The sequence below is a fragment of the Haemorhous mexicanus genome, chromosome 12, assembly GCF_027477595.1.
Source record: "Haemorhous mexicanus isolate bHaeMex1 chromosome 12, bHaeMex1.pri, whole genome shotgun sequence".
Lineage (NCBI taxonomy): Eukaryota > Metazoa > Chordata > Aves > Passeriformes > Fringillidae > Haemorhous > Haemorhous mexicanus.
In genome coordinates, this window is record NC_082352.1 from 12,105,653 (window position 1) to 12,120,985 (window position 15,333).

Genomic DNA, 15,333 nt, shown 5'->3' on the forward strand with positions numbered 1-15,333 from the left:
TGGAAAAAGGGAGGTGTATACAAAGGAGTGAATTATAACAAAGAACACTTTCTGCTTCAGTTCTTGTTCAGAAAACATATGTTCAGCCATGCAGGCAACAGTTGGGGCAAAGACACTGTAGGTTTGGAAACAAAAGGCGTGTTCTTTTCTTGCATTCACAATGTTCTCAAACATATTCACTTGTTAGGGACTGGCCTGTCAGCTGGATCTTCTTGCAAGCGTGATTTCTTTTTCCTGACTTCTTTCAAAAGCTTTTTCCCCACAATGTTTTACACTTCATATAATCCACTATGCGTGCTAGGCCTGCCTAGTCTTTGTGCTATTGATGATTCAGAGGTGGAGGGGCCATGCTCTGGGAGAATGTGGCTGTAGGGTAACCTTTCAGTCACCCATACATCTGAAGATGTTAAACCACTCTTATTCCAAGTATCCTAAGTGGTTTGGTTGCTCTTTCATGATGAGGTGGCTTATACTTCACCTTTACAACACTGTCAAACCAGTTAGTGCAGCAAAAATATTTTGAAAGTGTTTATCTTTCTACATTTTTTAGTTTGTAACTACATATTGAAAATCTTACAGAGACTCATCATAACTGCTTAAATCATCCAGTAAAAATATTTTTTTTTTCTCTCAACTGGAAATTCATTCAGTTGTGGCATGCCAGAGTAACCAAAAATTACTTGGGCATTACTTCTGTTTGGATTCCTTTTTCCTAAATATACGGTTCAAGACCCTGATATAAATATTCTTATATAGGCATAAAGGTAATGCTTATTTCCAAATTAGCTCAACCTGGTTTAATTTATGACTTTCAAACTCATAGAGCTAGAAAATGTACTGCTTTAGCTCCACAGGTATAGATAAATGGAACAACTTGCTAGTGCAGACAAAACCTGCAGTTTCTTTGGAAATGTCGAAGTGATCTACTCGCTGTAGGTTTTTCTAGGTCAAACTACTCATCTATCAAGTCAGGTATTCATCCTTTGTTGTCAGCAGTGAATACCTCAAAGCCAGGCAGGGCTGCCTACATTTTAATGCATGTCAACTTGTATGTAGAGCTTAAGCATATGTCTGACTTTAGGCATTCTGCTCTATAATTGGGTTATGTACATGTTTAGTTTTGATGTGCACCATTGAATATAATGGTAGGGGAGAATGTATAATCTTTGTGGTGATGGTTTCACACCAGTAACCTGAGTCTCCATTCCTTTTATGCTACAGAAATGACGTTTCTTTTGTAAAATTCTCTGTTCTTAATATTTTATTTAAAAACAGACAATGTTTGTCTTAAAACCCTGTGATGTTATGTTGAAAGTTCTCAATCAATAACCAGAACAGTTAGGGAGTTTTGTGTTGGCTTGCAGATCATTCATGTGTTCTGTTGCAGTTTTAGTAGTGTTATCTGAATTCTCAGCCTGGGAAATTACCACTGATGAATGTCCAATGATTAGAATTTCTCATATAAGACCCTTCAGACCATGAGGATTATTTACTCAACTAGAAAATCCTCAGACAAGAAAACTCCATGTAAATATTTTCTATTGGAAGGTGCCAGCAAATGCATCCTTGCCAACGTACGTCAAAACTGCCAGAAGATCTGTGAGGATGGGGATTAACTTTTTAGCACTGTCATCTTAAGAGCTTTGACAGGCAAACATTATTTAAATGGTTTTTCTTTGACTGCATATGACTGAAAAGATGTTAACAGTAGATAAAACTAATATAGAGCAGTTAATGATACTGACATATATTCCAAGTCTGCACCTTTTTCTTTTCTTGAGGTCTATGTCAGAAATCCTTGAGAATATTACAGCTTTAAAATAAATTGTCCTTCCTTCTCAAATGAAATTTGATGATTTGTCTCCAGTCTGATAAAAGAAAGCACATGCTAGTATATTGCTTCTTTTGAGGAATTTTTTGTTTTGTTTTATAGGCTCCTTAAAAATAAATTGTTTTAGATGTTGCAGTGACTTCTCTGAATCTCAGAAAGAAAATAGTTAATAATAGTTTCTTTCCTTTCAGTTCCTGTGAGCCTACCTTCGTTGCACAGTTTGCATATAACAGCTAGTAAGAGTAGAATGTACTGAACCTTAAACAAATCTATTAGGATCACCATGGCAAGAAACTGAGAAAATGGCAGGAAAAAGGAACAATGATTTTGTAAACCCTCCAAAGGTCAGAAAAAGGCTTTCAGTAAGTATGCAGAGGCTAGAAATCAAATCCCATTTCCTATCATAAGAAACCAGTTGTTGTAGCAGCAGTGGTTAATGTACTGTATGTGAAAGATTTAAGACTAGTTGGAAAGCTTTGCTTCTGTTTTATTAGGCTGCTATTGAAAAGCCAACAGCATAACTTCAACTAGGTGCTTTGAGATTTCTTAATGGGCTGTCAAGGGCAAGACACCAGGTCTGTGCTATACTAGCTCTTTCCTGTACATTAAAACAACAGGGGCCAAATGATCATATACAGAAGTATGAATTACTTGATGCTTTCTCTGTTCCATATGGTCAGCCATGTCTTTGGCAATTAATCATGTACAGAATCAGTTGAGTGCTCTCTGAAGCATTGAAGTCAACATTTAGTTGTACCTGTGCCAGTGGGGGCAGTGGGGGTTGCGAGCGTAAAATAGCAGGATGAGGAGCTGCTGGCGCCGAAGCCAGAGCAGCTGGCTTCTATAAACAACACTTTTTTCCTCTTTACCTTTTTTTTTTTTAACTTTCTTTGACAAACATGACTCATTTTTCAATATCATCCAGAACATGAGGGTTGCTGAGTGAAACTGTGATATCTGGCATAGTGAATTAATAAACAAAAGGCAGAGAATTGGGTTTAATGTGCCCAAATTACCGAGTGATAACTTAAACCATGCTGGCTGTTTCCATCGTATCAGTGGAAGTGGGCACGTTTGCTTGTGTTTTAAGTAGAAATTTTAAAAGTAGAGAAGAAATGAGCAGGGTTTTGTTATCAATTACTAGCATTTTTTATCATGGAGGAGTTACAACATGTTAAATTAACATGGCCTAATAGATTTCAGGTTCTTTTTCCCTCCCCTCTAAAAGGGACCATGTTCTAGTTTCATAGAATTTCATCAGGAAACTTCTTTCCCTGAAAGCAAATAAAATGTCAAAAATAACAGGGAAAATACAGAATAACATTTTAGCCCTACTTACAGATTTTACTCTTTGTTTTTCCTTTATGTATTAGTTACTGACTTTTTAGAGATGACTGCTATGTTAAAGTAGAAGTGGTTGGTAAAGATTCAGAAGTTTATCCTATTTAAACTGGTGGTGAGTAAATGAAATCTCAACTTAGAGTGAAAAATCTGTTTTGTTGACCCAACAAAGTAGGACCAAGAGGCAAACTGTCCCAAGTGCCACTTTAGCTCAGACTGAAGGCTAATTTGTTTGACAGAACACTAAGCTTCATGTCTCCAGTTATTCAGTGTTTCTAACCTTGTGTCTGACTCCTCATGAGGTCTGTATTGAAGGAAGGAAAAAATCTAGCTTTATAAGATTGAAAATGTACCAGTGTGGGGTTTGAAGTGTTTAGATGTTGGTTTTTCTTGCTTGTCTGTAGGCATGTTGTGTTATTCACCCAGGACACACAGTTCAGCAGGGTAGTGGCCTGTGGATGTTAAAACAAAGTTTCTTATGCTGCATGTCTAAGGACAAATATTGTAAACCTGTTACAATACCTAGATTGGCTTTGTAATGGATCTAATTTTGTGTGTATATCCTGGGTGAATAGAAAGACTTGGTTTTAAAAGCTTCTGTTCAGTCCTCTGTCACTGATATATTTTGTTGGTGATAGTGAGAGAAACATGGTGTTGGTCTCTTGAAATCTCATCTTAGAACCTTCCTTTCCTACATAATGAGAGAAGATGCTCTGATGGCTCTTGCCTGATATGCCTAAATTTAGTTCTGCTGCTGTACCAGGAGGAAGGCAGTTTCCTAAATACTATGTTTAATGTAAAAGGCTGGATTTGCTCCTGATACATGTGCACATACACGTATACATATATCTGTGTGTGTATCTAGCTTTAGGTTTTGAGAGGTGAGCTGTGTGTTTGTTTTTTTAAGACTTGTGCTACTTGGGTTTTACAAGGAAAACCCTAAATACACTAATAGATCTGTAAGGAGAATTGGGTAAGATTTACTGAAAATACTAGCAGTACTGCTTATTAAAGAGGTATACTGGCCAATGAGACAGGGAGTTGCTTCCCACAGGTGATAAGCAATTTGCGTAATCTCTTTGCTTAGGTTGTCCAGGATATGTTTTTTGACAGCTCAGGAAGCAGAAGAAAGAAAGTTTCACCAGTTTGTAAACATTACCACCCTCAAGAATCTCTGTGGACACAAGGATGAGATAAGACAGGCTGTAGGGCTGGTTGCATTGTTTATTTATTCTACTGTCCTGCAGCCCCAAGTGTGCTGAAAACCCCTGAGTCAGTGCTGAGTCCAGTTCAGAATTGTGGAGGCTTCAGTCAGCATTGGGCAAAGGGGGCCTCTGCAGGCAATTATCTGTCATTAAAAGAATTGAGACACAGATCAGATTTTCTTTGATGGGATGTGCAACTGTAGTGATGTTCAAAAGAAGGTCATTCCTGCTCTTTGGAGCAGGGGTTGTATCGGCCAGGTTTCTGATGGGTTTTTATCAGTGTTGATGTGAGGAAATGGCTTTCCCAGCTGATAACATCTTTGACTGAGTTTCTTGAACCCTTGACCTTTATCAGTCGAAGTATATATCGAATCCCCTTGTTAAAAATAAATCCAAAACCAAGTTACATGGAAAAGACAACTTTCAAAGGAACATGCTTTATAATATTATTTTATGCAGAATTCGACTTTTTTTGTTACAATTTGAGATTTTTACTGTGATTTTAAGAATAGCAAGTTATTAAGAAATGCCTCTATAAAAGCTACACATCAAGCACTGCACTGGCATTTCAGGTGACCTTACTGCCCTTTCAGCAGTGTTAGAAAACAAGTAAATCAGTTAAATTGCTATGTATTGTTGTTGTATGTTGCTTAATAATACTATTTCACCCTCCAGGTAGCTGTGACTGTACTCACAGGGCTCAATAAAGAAGCGTTTATGATGTCAGTGTCAAACTATGCATTTGACTTGAGCCGTGTACATCACCACATAAATGAAAGGCGTTAACAGAAGGCTGGAGCAATATAATTGTATTCTCAGGAAAAACTAAATTATGTTCAGTTTCCGGAATTATGATGTTTCTGTAGATGGAGGGGACTACTTTACTTAATGAAACTCAGGTCCAAACTTACAATTTGACCAGATCAACAGAACTCATACCATATCACATACAGTGTGACTGTGAATACTTGGAGAAGTGATCACCCATCTCTGACTGATAATACTCCATTGAAATCATCTTTTCATCTGATTGTAACTGAAAATTCTGTAGCAATTCCCAGTTTTCCATGTTCTGGACTTTGCGAATCATTATTTTAGGAGATCTTGATGTTTGTTGCAGCAAATAACTGTACTTTTAATTTTGTGAGGCATGGCATCATTAAACTTGGGACTTTCCTGAAGTCTGGGGGAGAAGCAGACATCTCACCATCACCAGTGGATTTTCCTGTCCCTCTGTGAATCAAATGGCCATCCAAACATTCTGAAAGGGAAATCATGGTGGACTATGGCCTTGCTGTATGGCTACAGTCTCATCATCCTAGAATACAGAGATAAAGTTAAAGCCTTATTAGGTATATTTATTGTGAATGACAAGGAGTGTTAATTGTCACCATTAAAGGATGTACATCAGCTCATGTGAGTGTGTTTCACTTGCTGAAGTCCTCTATCAAACCCTGCTTCAAACTGTGCAGCTGCTGGAAATGAGGCTCTAAGGTCAGGATTGTTGAAGTTGGCGGATATTAGAGCTTGTGGAAAAGATGTTGTAGGTCAGTGCAAGGGAAACCCATGTCATGGAATCCTTATCTGAAAATGCTCTCTGGCTTTTTGTTTGCTTTGCAATGTCAGAGCAGGGTCAAGAATGTGATCTGTGCAGACAGAGTTTTGAACATTTGGGGCTTTTACAAGAAAATGTTCTTTTTGATGTTTAAGTCCCATATGATGGGCTAATGCCTTTTGGTAGGCCAACTGGTAGAGCTGGGAGGTGGGGAGAGAGATGCTTTTTGTTCTTCGCTTGTGATGCTGGGGCAATAAAGTTATTTTCTGTCTGTGTGAATCCTGTCATGCTTCTCTCTTGGAATGATCATAGCAGTAAGCTATGATCACTCCTGCTTTACATAGCTTAAGAAATGTATTATCTGTGTGTTATCGTTTCTCGTGGAAGAAAACCAAAAACCTATCAGAATGAGGATAGGTCTCTCTGTTTTCACAAACTGAAGATAATAACAATAATTTCTCTCACAGAATTCCCAGAGGAATTTTAGTTAGGCAGGACAGAATGTAATGTGTATGTGATGTTGAAGAGGAGGCAAAATGCCATGTGTTTCGTCACCTTGTTTTAATGAGGCAGGTTGTGCTGGGAATAGGAATTGCAGCTCTTGGTTTTGTTTGGTTGTGTTTTCAAATTCGTGTGCACAACTTCTTAGGTCAGAAACTTATTTTTTTGCCTCCTTTTCTGTGAAAAGAAAGCAGGTTTGTTCAAGAATTCCATCTGTTCTGTCATCCTTCCCAAAAACGTTTAGATGCTTTGATACGTTTGCAGAACATGTGACTGGAGGTTAGAACATAAAAAATAATTCCATGTCTATTGGAGGCTGTTTAAGGTGAAAAAGGCAGTATAATATCTTCACTTAAGGAAAAGACTCTCAGTCTCTGCCCTGGAGACACTTTTGCCCATGGAGGAGCACAACGTGGGCACTGGTGGATACAGGACTGGTTGGCACCTGAGCATCAACCATTTTCTTCTCAGCTTGGCAGACATGGGGAAGTGCAGGGAAAGAAGAGGAAAAAGTGGTGCAGGAGTGAGTAGGCAAAGATGGAGTGAGGGAGCTGGAGTTAGCTTGGTGGGAGGATGAAGGGTGATAAGAACATCCTCCGTTCTCTTATATCAACATTAACTGTCAGCACAATGTTTGGGAAGGCCACTAACATTTGATCTGCAGAGACTAAATGTCATCCTGCTTCACAGATATATTTAAATCCATTGCATGTATATATGTACATTTTTGAGCAAATTTTCATTTATTCCATATGTGAAAAGACTTTATTTCTTGTTTATTTGAAGTATTTAACGATAAAGAGAACACGTAGGTATCAGCAGAAATTCCATTCAGCAGATAGAGTACAAACAGGTCTTTTCTTCAACAGCTTTACCAAGGAGCAAAGGGGAGGGTGAAGTCTCCCCAACAAATGCTAAATTGAGGAAAATACTACTGATATTATTTAATACAAGATAATAGATAATATTTAGAAAATAACTGTGGCTCAAGAAAATGTGGGCTGGAATGCACAGTGTCTTAGTGTGATACTTAAGGCAATGAGATTTTAAGGTTTACCTTATGTGCCATGTATATTGATTTAATACCAAATATATGGTGGCCATTTCTAACCATCATTTACTGTATTGATTTGTCAGCAGTGGAACTGTAATAAAAAAAGCTATTGATTTACTGTCCTTATTTGCTTATGGGCTTTTTATTAATTTTACACATTGTTTCCTATTTCTAGATTATAATTTTTATGTGTTTCCTCCCTTTAAGACAAGTCTGGTCCTCTCTGAGGTTAGAAAAGAGCAACAAATTGAGGAACAAAGGAATGAGACCATCAGCTGCTTCCTGCTCCTGCTTAAGGAGAGACAAAAGCTGCGTAAAGAATGGACAGCAAGGTGAGAAGTACTCCTATAAATCCCCTTGAGTGGGGAAAAGTAACTTAAAAAAAAAAATTAAATTTTCACTGTTCAAACAGTAATTCCTTGATTGGGGTAGTCCTTGTTTCTGTGGGTAGGCTGCTCTCTTACTCATACAGTACAGGCTACTGATAACAGCTTGGTGGGCAGCACTCAGGTCTGAGGAGTGGTGCCACCTAAAATGCCCTCAGGTTTTCCACCTATTGCTGACAGTATGAGCCATGCTCTTTGCTGGAATGCTGGGCTAAAACTGCACTTCTTGGCTCGTGCCCCTCCCATTTCCCTGTGGTGTCCTGCTGGAGTTAACTGGATGGTACTGGGTGAGATGGGCACACGTGTATGAACTGCTGGAGTTCGTGTCGTGGGCTGTTTTACTGTACCCGAGTCCTTAAAGAGAGCTCACTGCCATGCATCAGGAGATGCTATCAGCAGTGTTTTAAAATTGCTTATGTTTGTGTTTGGAAAGGTTTGTGTTGCTGGAATGCAATCAGCTGAATGCATTTCAGAAGCACCAGGTAGCCCATACTTTTATTTTGTACAGAAACAGGTGAATGAAAGAGGATTTCCACCATGTTCCACCTTGTCCTTCTCTTAGGCTGCTTAATGAGTTGATGCCACCTTTTTTCACACCAATGTCTAAAAGCTATAGGTTCATACTAATTTTGTAATCTATTATTTTCTTTTTTGATATTTATATAAAATATCTAGCAGTCTATTAAATTTTTCTGCCAAATATACAGCTTTTATTTAAAACCAGGAGGTGTTCCTTACTTACAATTACAGTTTTTGGTCAAAAGTATTTTTAAGTCAGATTTTTGTTATTTAAATTTAGCATTTAACTGGCATGATTTTTTTACCTGCACTAATTAAAGTTGAGGGAGATCTCTTGTATTTTGCTGGTGTAGTTCCTGAAGTCTCTGAGATTGCTTTTAAAATGTTTTCTGTAGATTTTGGGTCTGACACTTGGGTATCTTTTCTGCCGCAAATAATTAAACAGCAAAATGTAGCTGGAACGTTTTAGAAACTTTAGATAAAAATTGAACCTAATTACACATAATTATTTTACAAATTACAGGTTGTGCTTAATAAGTTTGTGTTCCAGTGAGTATGGAATGTATGCTACTTTTTTAAGATTTCAGAGTAAGCTGGCTCTAAAATATTTTCCATATTATCATGTGGGATATACGTTTTTCTTCTTGAACAATTTAGGTGATTTTTTATAGTGGCTTTGTTGGTTTTTTTAATTTTTTTTTCACTTGGTTGGGTTTTTTTTGTTTATTTTTGGTTTTTGGGGGGGTATTTGGTTTTTTGCCTTCCATCACCATGCTTACTAAATAATGCAAATGTTTTAGCTATGTTGGAAACAGAGGAAATTACTTAAAGCTTTTCCCTGGGACATGTGCATCTTTGTTATGAAACAGAATAGAAAGCTTTTAAGGAGTGGAATACCTTTTTAGAGTTCATTTTGTCTGACAGTGATTTCCTAATACACCAAGTCATCAGCAGTCATGTCAGTAATGAGTAATTTAGAAGTGCTGTGGGTCTCAGTGTGCCTGGCCCCACTTGCTGCTCACAGGGAGCTCTGGGGCTGGAGACGTAGCCCAGCCTCTGACACAGCAAAGCTGCAGCTCTTGGGGGTGGCAGAGGCACAAGCAGATGAAGTGCAGGCCTTCTTAAAACTAAACACCTGAAAGAAAATTTCAAGAGCATTGTGCCTTGAAAGTTCTGAAAGAAAGTGTCCTTTGAGTATTAAATATCCATAATCCTTTTTCTTTCTATTTGATGTTTCCCATCCCAGTGCCCTATCTGGGAGTCTCATCCATATGATCTGCATAAAGAGGCTGTTACCATACACCTCACTTGGCTCCATCAAAGCCTCAGCTCGGGGTCTGGAATGAAACACTGGCTGTGGCAGCCATGGAGCACACGCTGCTGAAAGTTATAAAACGTCCGCCGTGCTACGAGCAGGGCTGCCCATGTTTTAGAGATCAGTCTATTGTGTACTTTGGAATTACATGAGAAAAATGTGCTTGGACAGGAAATAATTAGCACTTGTCAAAGGGCAGGCAATAGGTTACAGTACTTTACTTTCAACAGGCTATCAGGGGATCAGCTAGATTAGATAATAGAATTTTTTTCCTGTGGAAGTTAAATACAGATGACTCTAATTACCTTACATTGTGCATTAGAGAGCAGATTATGAACAGTACAACTTCAAGAAATTTAGGTCAATGAAGGGAGGGCAGCTGGCAGAAAACTTCACTCTGCACTTGGTCTTTGTAGAGTTACGCAGTCATTCTGTTCTTTCTTGTGTTTTATTTGCGTCATTAACACCTGACATTAAAAACAAAAAAGCAAAAAACCCAAACCAAAAGACAAACCAAAAACATGTTGGGAACTGGTAACACAAACTGACTGAACTTTTGGAAAATTACCCTTTCCCAGAAAAAGGCATATGAACTCTTCTGGTATGTACCTACTCAGTTAAAGCACATTCTTTTGTTATTTCCTCTAATTTGTACCAGTGTTTCTGCCTATTAATCAGCTGAAATGACTCTTTAAGTTTTTATTTTTATTTCAGCTTCACAGCCCAAAACTCATGGCAGTGTGCTTAGTGTTGCACTCACCATTTCATAGAGATGTCATCAGTATCTTAAGTATCTGAGCAGGTCTTCCAGGGATTCAAGTTGTCCTCTGAGTGGTAGTGATCCAAAATACTTCAGGTAGGACTCAGTGAATGTCCTCTGAGTGTTAACAGAAATGGTCCAGAGTTTCCAAAGCCCCAGATTTGTTTATACTGCGTGATAGTGCCTGATGGACAGGTTGTTATAGCTGTTAAAGAGCTGCTCTAGCCCTTTGAACTGACCCCTTCTTGACCTCTGCTTACAGAAGGTCACTGCTCAGCTTATAAAGTGAGGGGAACCTCAGATTCTACTGTAATAAACAGAGGGTGAAGGGAACAGCTGTGAATTTTGGACTGACCGTGCAAACCTGGATAGACTTTTTAGGGTCACTGTATGATAATGAAAATTGTTACCAAATTATATGGAAATTTAACAGCAATAGTGGGAAAGAGAGGGTGGAGTCTAATGCATTGGGTTTGATAAATGAAGTGTGAAGTTACCCATCTGGCTCTAGACAGCCCTCTTTTTCTCTACGAAAGGGAAACATTTAAAAATAACCATGGTACATCTAGAATCAATGACCCATACAGAGAGCTGGAATAGATCAAGATTTAATGGTGGCTGTGGAAGAAATTATCATTTGAAAAGTGAGACAAAGGATGAGAAAGTACAGTTCAATATCTGCACCTGATTCATTTTTAAAAAAGGCTTTAATATTTTCCCCTGTTGATGATGTTATTGACATTTTATTTTACTTTTTAACTGGAACCAGAAAAGTTGTTATATCAAAAAGAAACAGGGGAAAAAGCAAAATTACTTGAAATTCAAGAGTGTTGCACTTTTCCTGATCAGGAAGTGCCTGAGAGAGCTGGGCTATAGTTAAATAAAATTGTAGCTCTTATTTCTCCTAATAGAACTTGTATCATGTTATAATAGCATTGTCTTTAATGCTTGCATGACATACTGCACTTAATTGGTAGTAGGTTTTTGTTGTATTTTTCATAGACATACATTTAGTACCAAACTAATTTGTCTTCAATAAATCAGCAAGAGATTAATTTAAAGGGCACTGTTTAACTGCATTGAAAATATTGACTGCTAAGAAAAAATATGGTTAGTTAAAGCTTTGCTAAAGTATGGGGTTTTCAAATGGAAAAACTGTGTTAGTCCAAAATGGTTTTATTATAACACAGACTCTGATGTCCATTTTGCTATTTCTCTCAGTGAAATCGTGCCATATCTCTTAGGGAAAATTCAGCCAGATACTGGAAAATGGAAAGTTTTGGAGACAGACATAATTTTGATAAAATTATTTCTGATTGTTGAATTTTCATAGCTGTGCTGCTTATCCAAATTTGAATTACCAAATTCTGAAATCTTAACTTCACTCTAAATAATCATCTAATGACAAATTGACATAGTGAAAACAGAATTAACATTCAATAAATAATCCATACCAAAGTAATCACAAAATTCTTCTGGTTCATGAGATAAACAGCAGAAAAGTATTAATTGATTATATCTTGTAAAAATCAATAACTTATAACCTTGCATCGTTAAAATAACACAGTAAAAAATCTCTTTTTATGGGGTCATTCTATAACCTATAATATTTTGTAGCCTGGGTTACTGTATTTCTAGAATTTTTATATTCTTGCATTTTGCATGGCAGTGGAAAAAGAACCTCTTACTTGTGACAAATCATGTTAGTTTCAGGTTTCAAGTCAGATGTGAGCTATAATTCCTCAGCATTTTTTGCCTTTGTCAAACCCCTTCTTAGATCTCACAATTTTTTATAACAATTTAAAGGTATGTATTTTTTTTCTAGTTACAATAAACACTTATACTGCAGAGGTAGTCTTAGTTCTCAATGGTGAAATCTGGATTTTTATGTCAATTTTTATATAGGAATATAAATTATAAGGACCTAGTGAGGAAATTGAGTTTTAATCTGGATCAATTCTATAATAAGAAAAATTAAGAATCTTAGAGTGGAAGCCTAAAATAGCGTGTATGTTAAATAAGATACAAAGTGGAAGATTTTATATATTTTATTTTCTGTTTTGAAGGAAAAGTTCATTTTTTCTTCTTATGCCTAACCTCCTTATACCTTGGAATTTTAGATCATAATTAAAGAGTAATTGAAGTAGATTTTACTCTTTTTAGCTCCTGGAGGTGAACGTGGTGTTGATGTAAAGAAGGACAGTGCTTCCTCTGGAGCAGAGGAAATGTTGATGGGTTAAGAAGTAAAAATGGGCTTTGGCAAAATCAGAGCTTTTCTCTCCTTTCTGTCACAGGCTTTGTGCATTTTCAGGAACTCATGAATGCTATTTTTCAAATCAAATGTGATAATACCAGTTCCAGGACTGGTTGAAAAATATGGAATCTTTTTTAACTCTCACAGACCTGACTGGATGATAATTATATAAAATAATGTGAACTCTTCAGAAACTCCTACAGTAGGAGCTACACCAGTTCCCAAGATTTTGCATCCTACAGAGGTATCAAAGTGTGTCAGAGAGTGGGGGGAAGTATTTGTGTGTTGTTTAAGACTTGTGTAACATCAGAATGACAGATTTTTGTTTTGTTTTCCATGTTGTGGAATCCAGTATCTGTGTTTCTGATATTAGTGAGGATCTCAGTACATACAGCTGCATGCTCTCCAGGGTGTTTTTGGTAACAGTTGTCCTCTCTGGAGCAGTGGGTCTTAGGAAGTTAGCAATGAGCATACACCAAAATTCTCATTGACCATTTTGGAAATCACAGGGAGAAAAAGGGAAAATTACATTTGGATTCTTTGAGATCCATACTTTAGATGTATGTGTGTGATCACTCGTTACAAGAAGAAAATGAAACTGTTCAGCACCAGCAGTGTAAGCTAAACCAGGTTTTCAGAATGTAAATATATTTAGACAATATGCAGAAAGTAAACTGTGACTGAGTAATCCTGAATACTGTATATCAGTCAGGAAGATGCTTTGAGTCAGACTGAAAACCAACCTTGCAGCTTTCAGATGAATGGAGAAAGCACTGCAATGTGGATGAAGTTGTCAGGTCTCCTGCTGTAGTTATGTTTAGACATCAGCTGCCTTGATTGACCTTTGACTTTTCTCCAGTTGCTTCTTGCCAGATTTCTTTAGCTCCTCGTGACCCTTCCTGTTTTCTGCCTCTGTCTTTCACCTGTGTTCCTTGTATGGAGGAGTCTTTGAAGCAGCCAAGCTTGGGATCAATAGGTACAAGTACTCTTCAGAACAATGGAAATGCAGCTTGATTAAATGCTGCTGTTTAGCTGCTCCTTTGAAACTGTCTTGACCCCTTACCCTTGGAAAGATTGTGTTTACAAGCTGTGGCTACTTAGAGAAAATCCTGCCTCTTGCCTTGTGATGTCACTTTATACACAGATATATGGTGCAAAAAAACTTAGATGGTGAAGCAACCTAAACCAAATGGTGTTACAGGGCAGGCTAAGAAAAGCTGCAGAACTTCATCTCTGTGTCTGTGTGTGGCTTTTGGTTGTGTCACTCTCTGTCATTAAGGCACTTCTTAGGGATTGTTTACTCTGTTTCCTTTATCATTTTAGTTTAATTTTAATGGTTCACTTCTGAAATCCTTAGACAGATGCATCATCCTATACCTGAGTAACTACCAAATGAAACTGCTTTGTTATTTTTCTTTTTTGATTTAATGATTTTTTTCTTCTTGTGCTAGATGAGTTTTTCAAATAATTCAATAGCACTTCCAAAACTGTAAAATTACACAAATTTAGTCCTTATTTATAGTGCAATCAAAGCTTCCAAAAAATGTGCTAAAGAATTTTCCCCCTCTATCAGAGATTATTCAGTTATTTATGATTTTTGTGTTTGGTTTTACTTGGGCAGGCTTTTAAAGTCAGCATGGGTGACATTTCCTTATTTATGTAAGCTTTCATAATTGCAGTACAAGAAAGATAGATAGTGTTGTTTTTCCAGTGGCTTGACAATGATTTGTTCACTACCTTTGGGAGACCTGAATGCTGGAAATGGAGATTATTGCATTTCCAGGCTGCAGGGTACTGGAGATTGACTAGATCACAGAGGTGACAAATTTATAATCTGTGGAGACCAAGTGTTAGCCACATCATCAGACAGTTGAACCACAAAGTAGCATTAGCATCTGCTGTCATCCTTTCTGTAGGAGAGAATGGTCTACCAGAGTCAGGGGAAAAGGAGAATGAACTCTCCCAGCCTGTGTTTTACTGTGCTCTCTAGCTGCCCATATTAGATAAAGGCCTGGTGTTACAAACTAGGGATAAGGTGTGAGTGGCCCAACAAATGAAAAATTATCATAGATTTATTTTACTTTATCCACTGAGGTCTATTTCTTCTGCAGTATCCATCTATTCTTTCCTTTGCCTTCAGCAAAATGTGCTGATGTCATGGTATGCAGCATCCTTTAAACTACTGGCAAACTTATTGTGAGCTCAAAACTATGTCTAAAACTAGACATTTAAAATTAAAAGAGTCTGAAGACAGAATTCTTTTTTCTGAAAAAAAAATAGAAGCCTTATCCAAACAGGACTTTAATGATTTTTATTACCATTATTGTCACAGCTTTACCTGTCATAATGCTGAATTAAATATTTAATTTGGAGGTGTGTGAAATAATCTGTATGCATTACCAATGGTGACAAAACAGAGGGTAACTTAAATGGTGTACCCAGCCAAAGGGTGCTGTTCATGTCATACCATGAGTGCAAGTGAGCAGATGCTTACCTAAGTTCATGACTTCAGTCTTAAAGGCTGTCAGCCTTGTGTTATTAAAGTTTTTCCACCTATATGGAACTGGATGGCTCCAGGGATTGGCAGTGAAATCCAAAGCCTTTTGTTTTCA

The 15,333-nt window shown here is 37.4% G+C and overlaps 1 protein-coding gene across 5 annotated transcripts in view; it reads left to right on the top strand.

The window, feature by feature from the left end:
- Positions 1 to 15,333, top strand: part of FTO (FTO alpha-ketoglutarate dependent dioxygenase) — a 221,445-nt gene that overhangs the window by 88,696 nt on the left and 117,416 nt on the right. For 4 of the 5 annotated variants that reach the window (XM_059857114.1, XM_059857113.1, XM_059857111.1 and 1 more), the window contains one exon: positions 7,695 to 7,819. The exons of the other annotated variant lie outside the window; for it this stretch is intronic. In XM_059857114.1, coding sequence (XP_059713097.1) covers positions 7,695 to 7,819 — 125 coding nt within the window. The remainder of the gene's footprint in view (positions 1 to 7,694; positions 7,820 to 15,333) is intronic. 5 annotated transcript variants of the gene reach the window in all.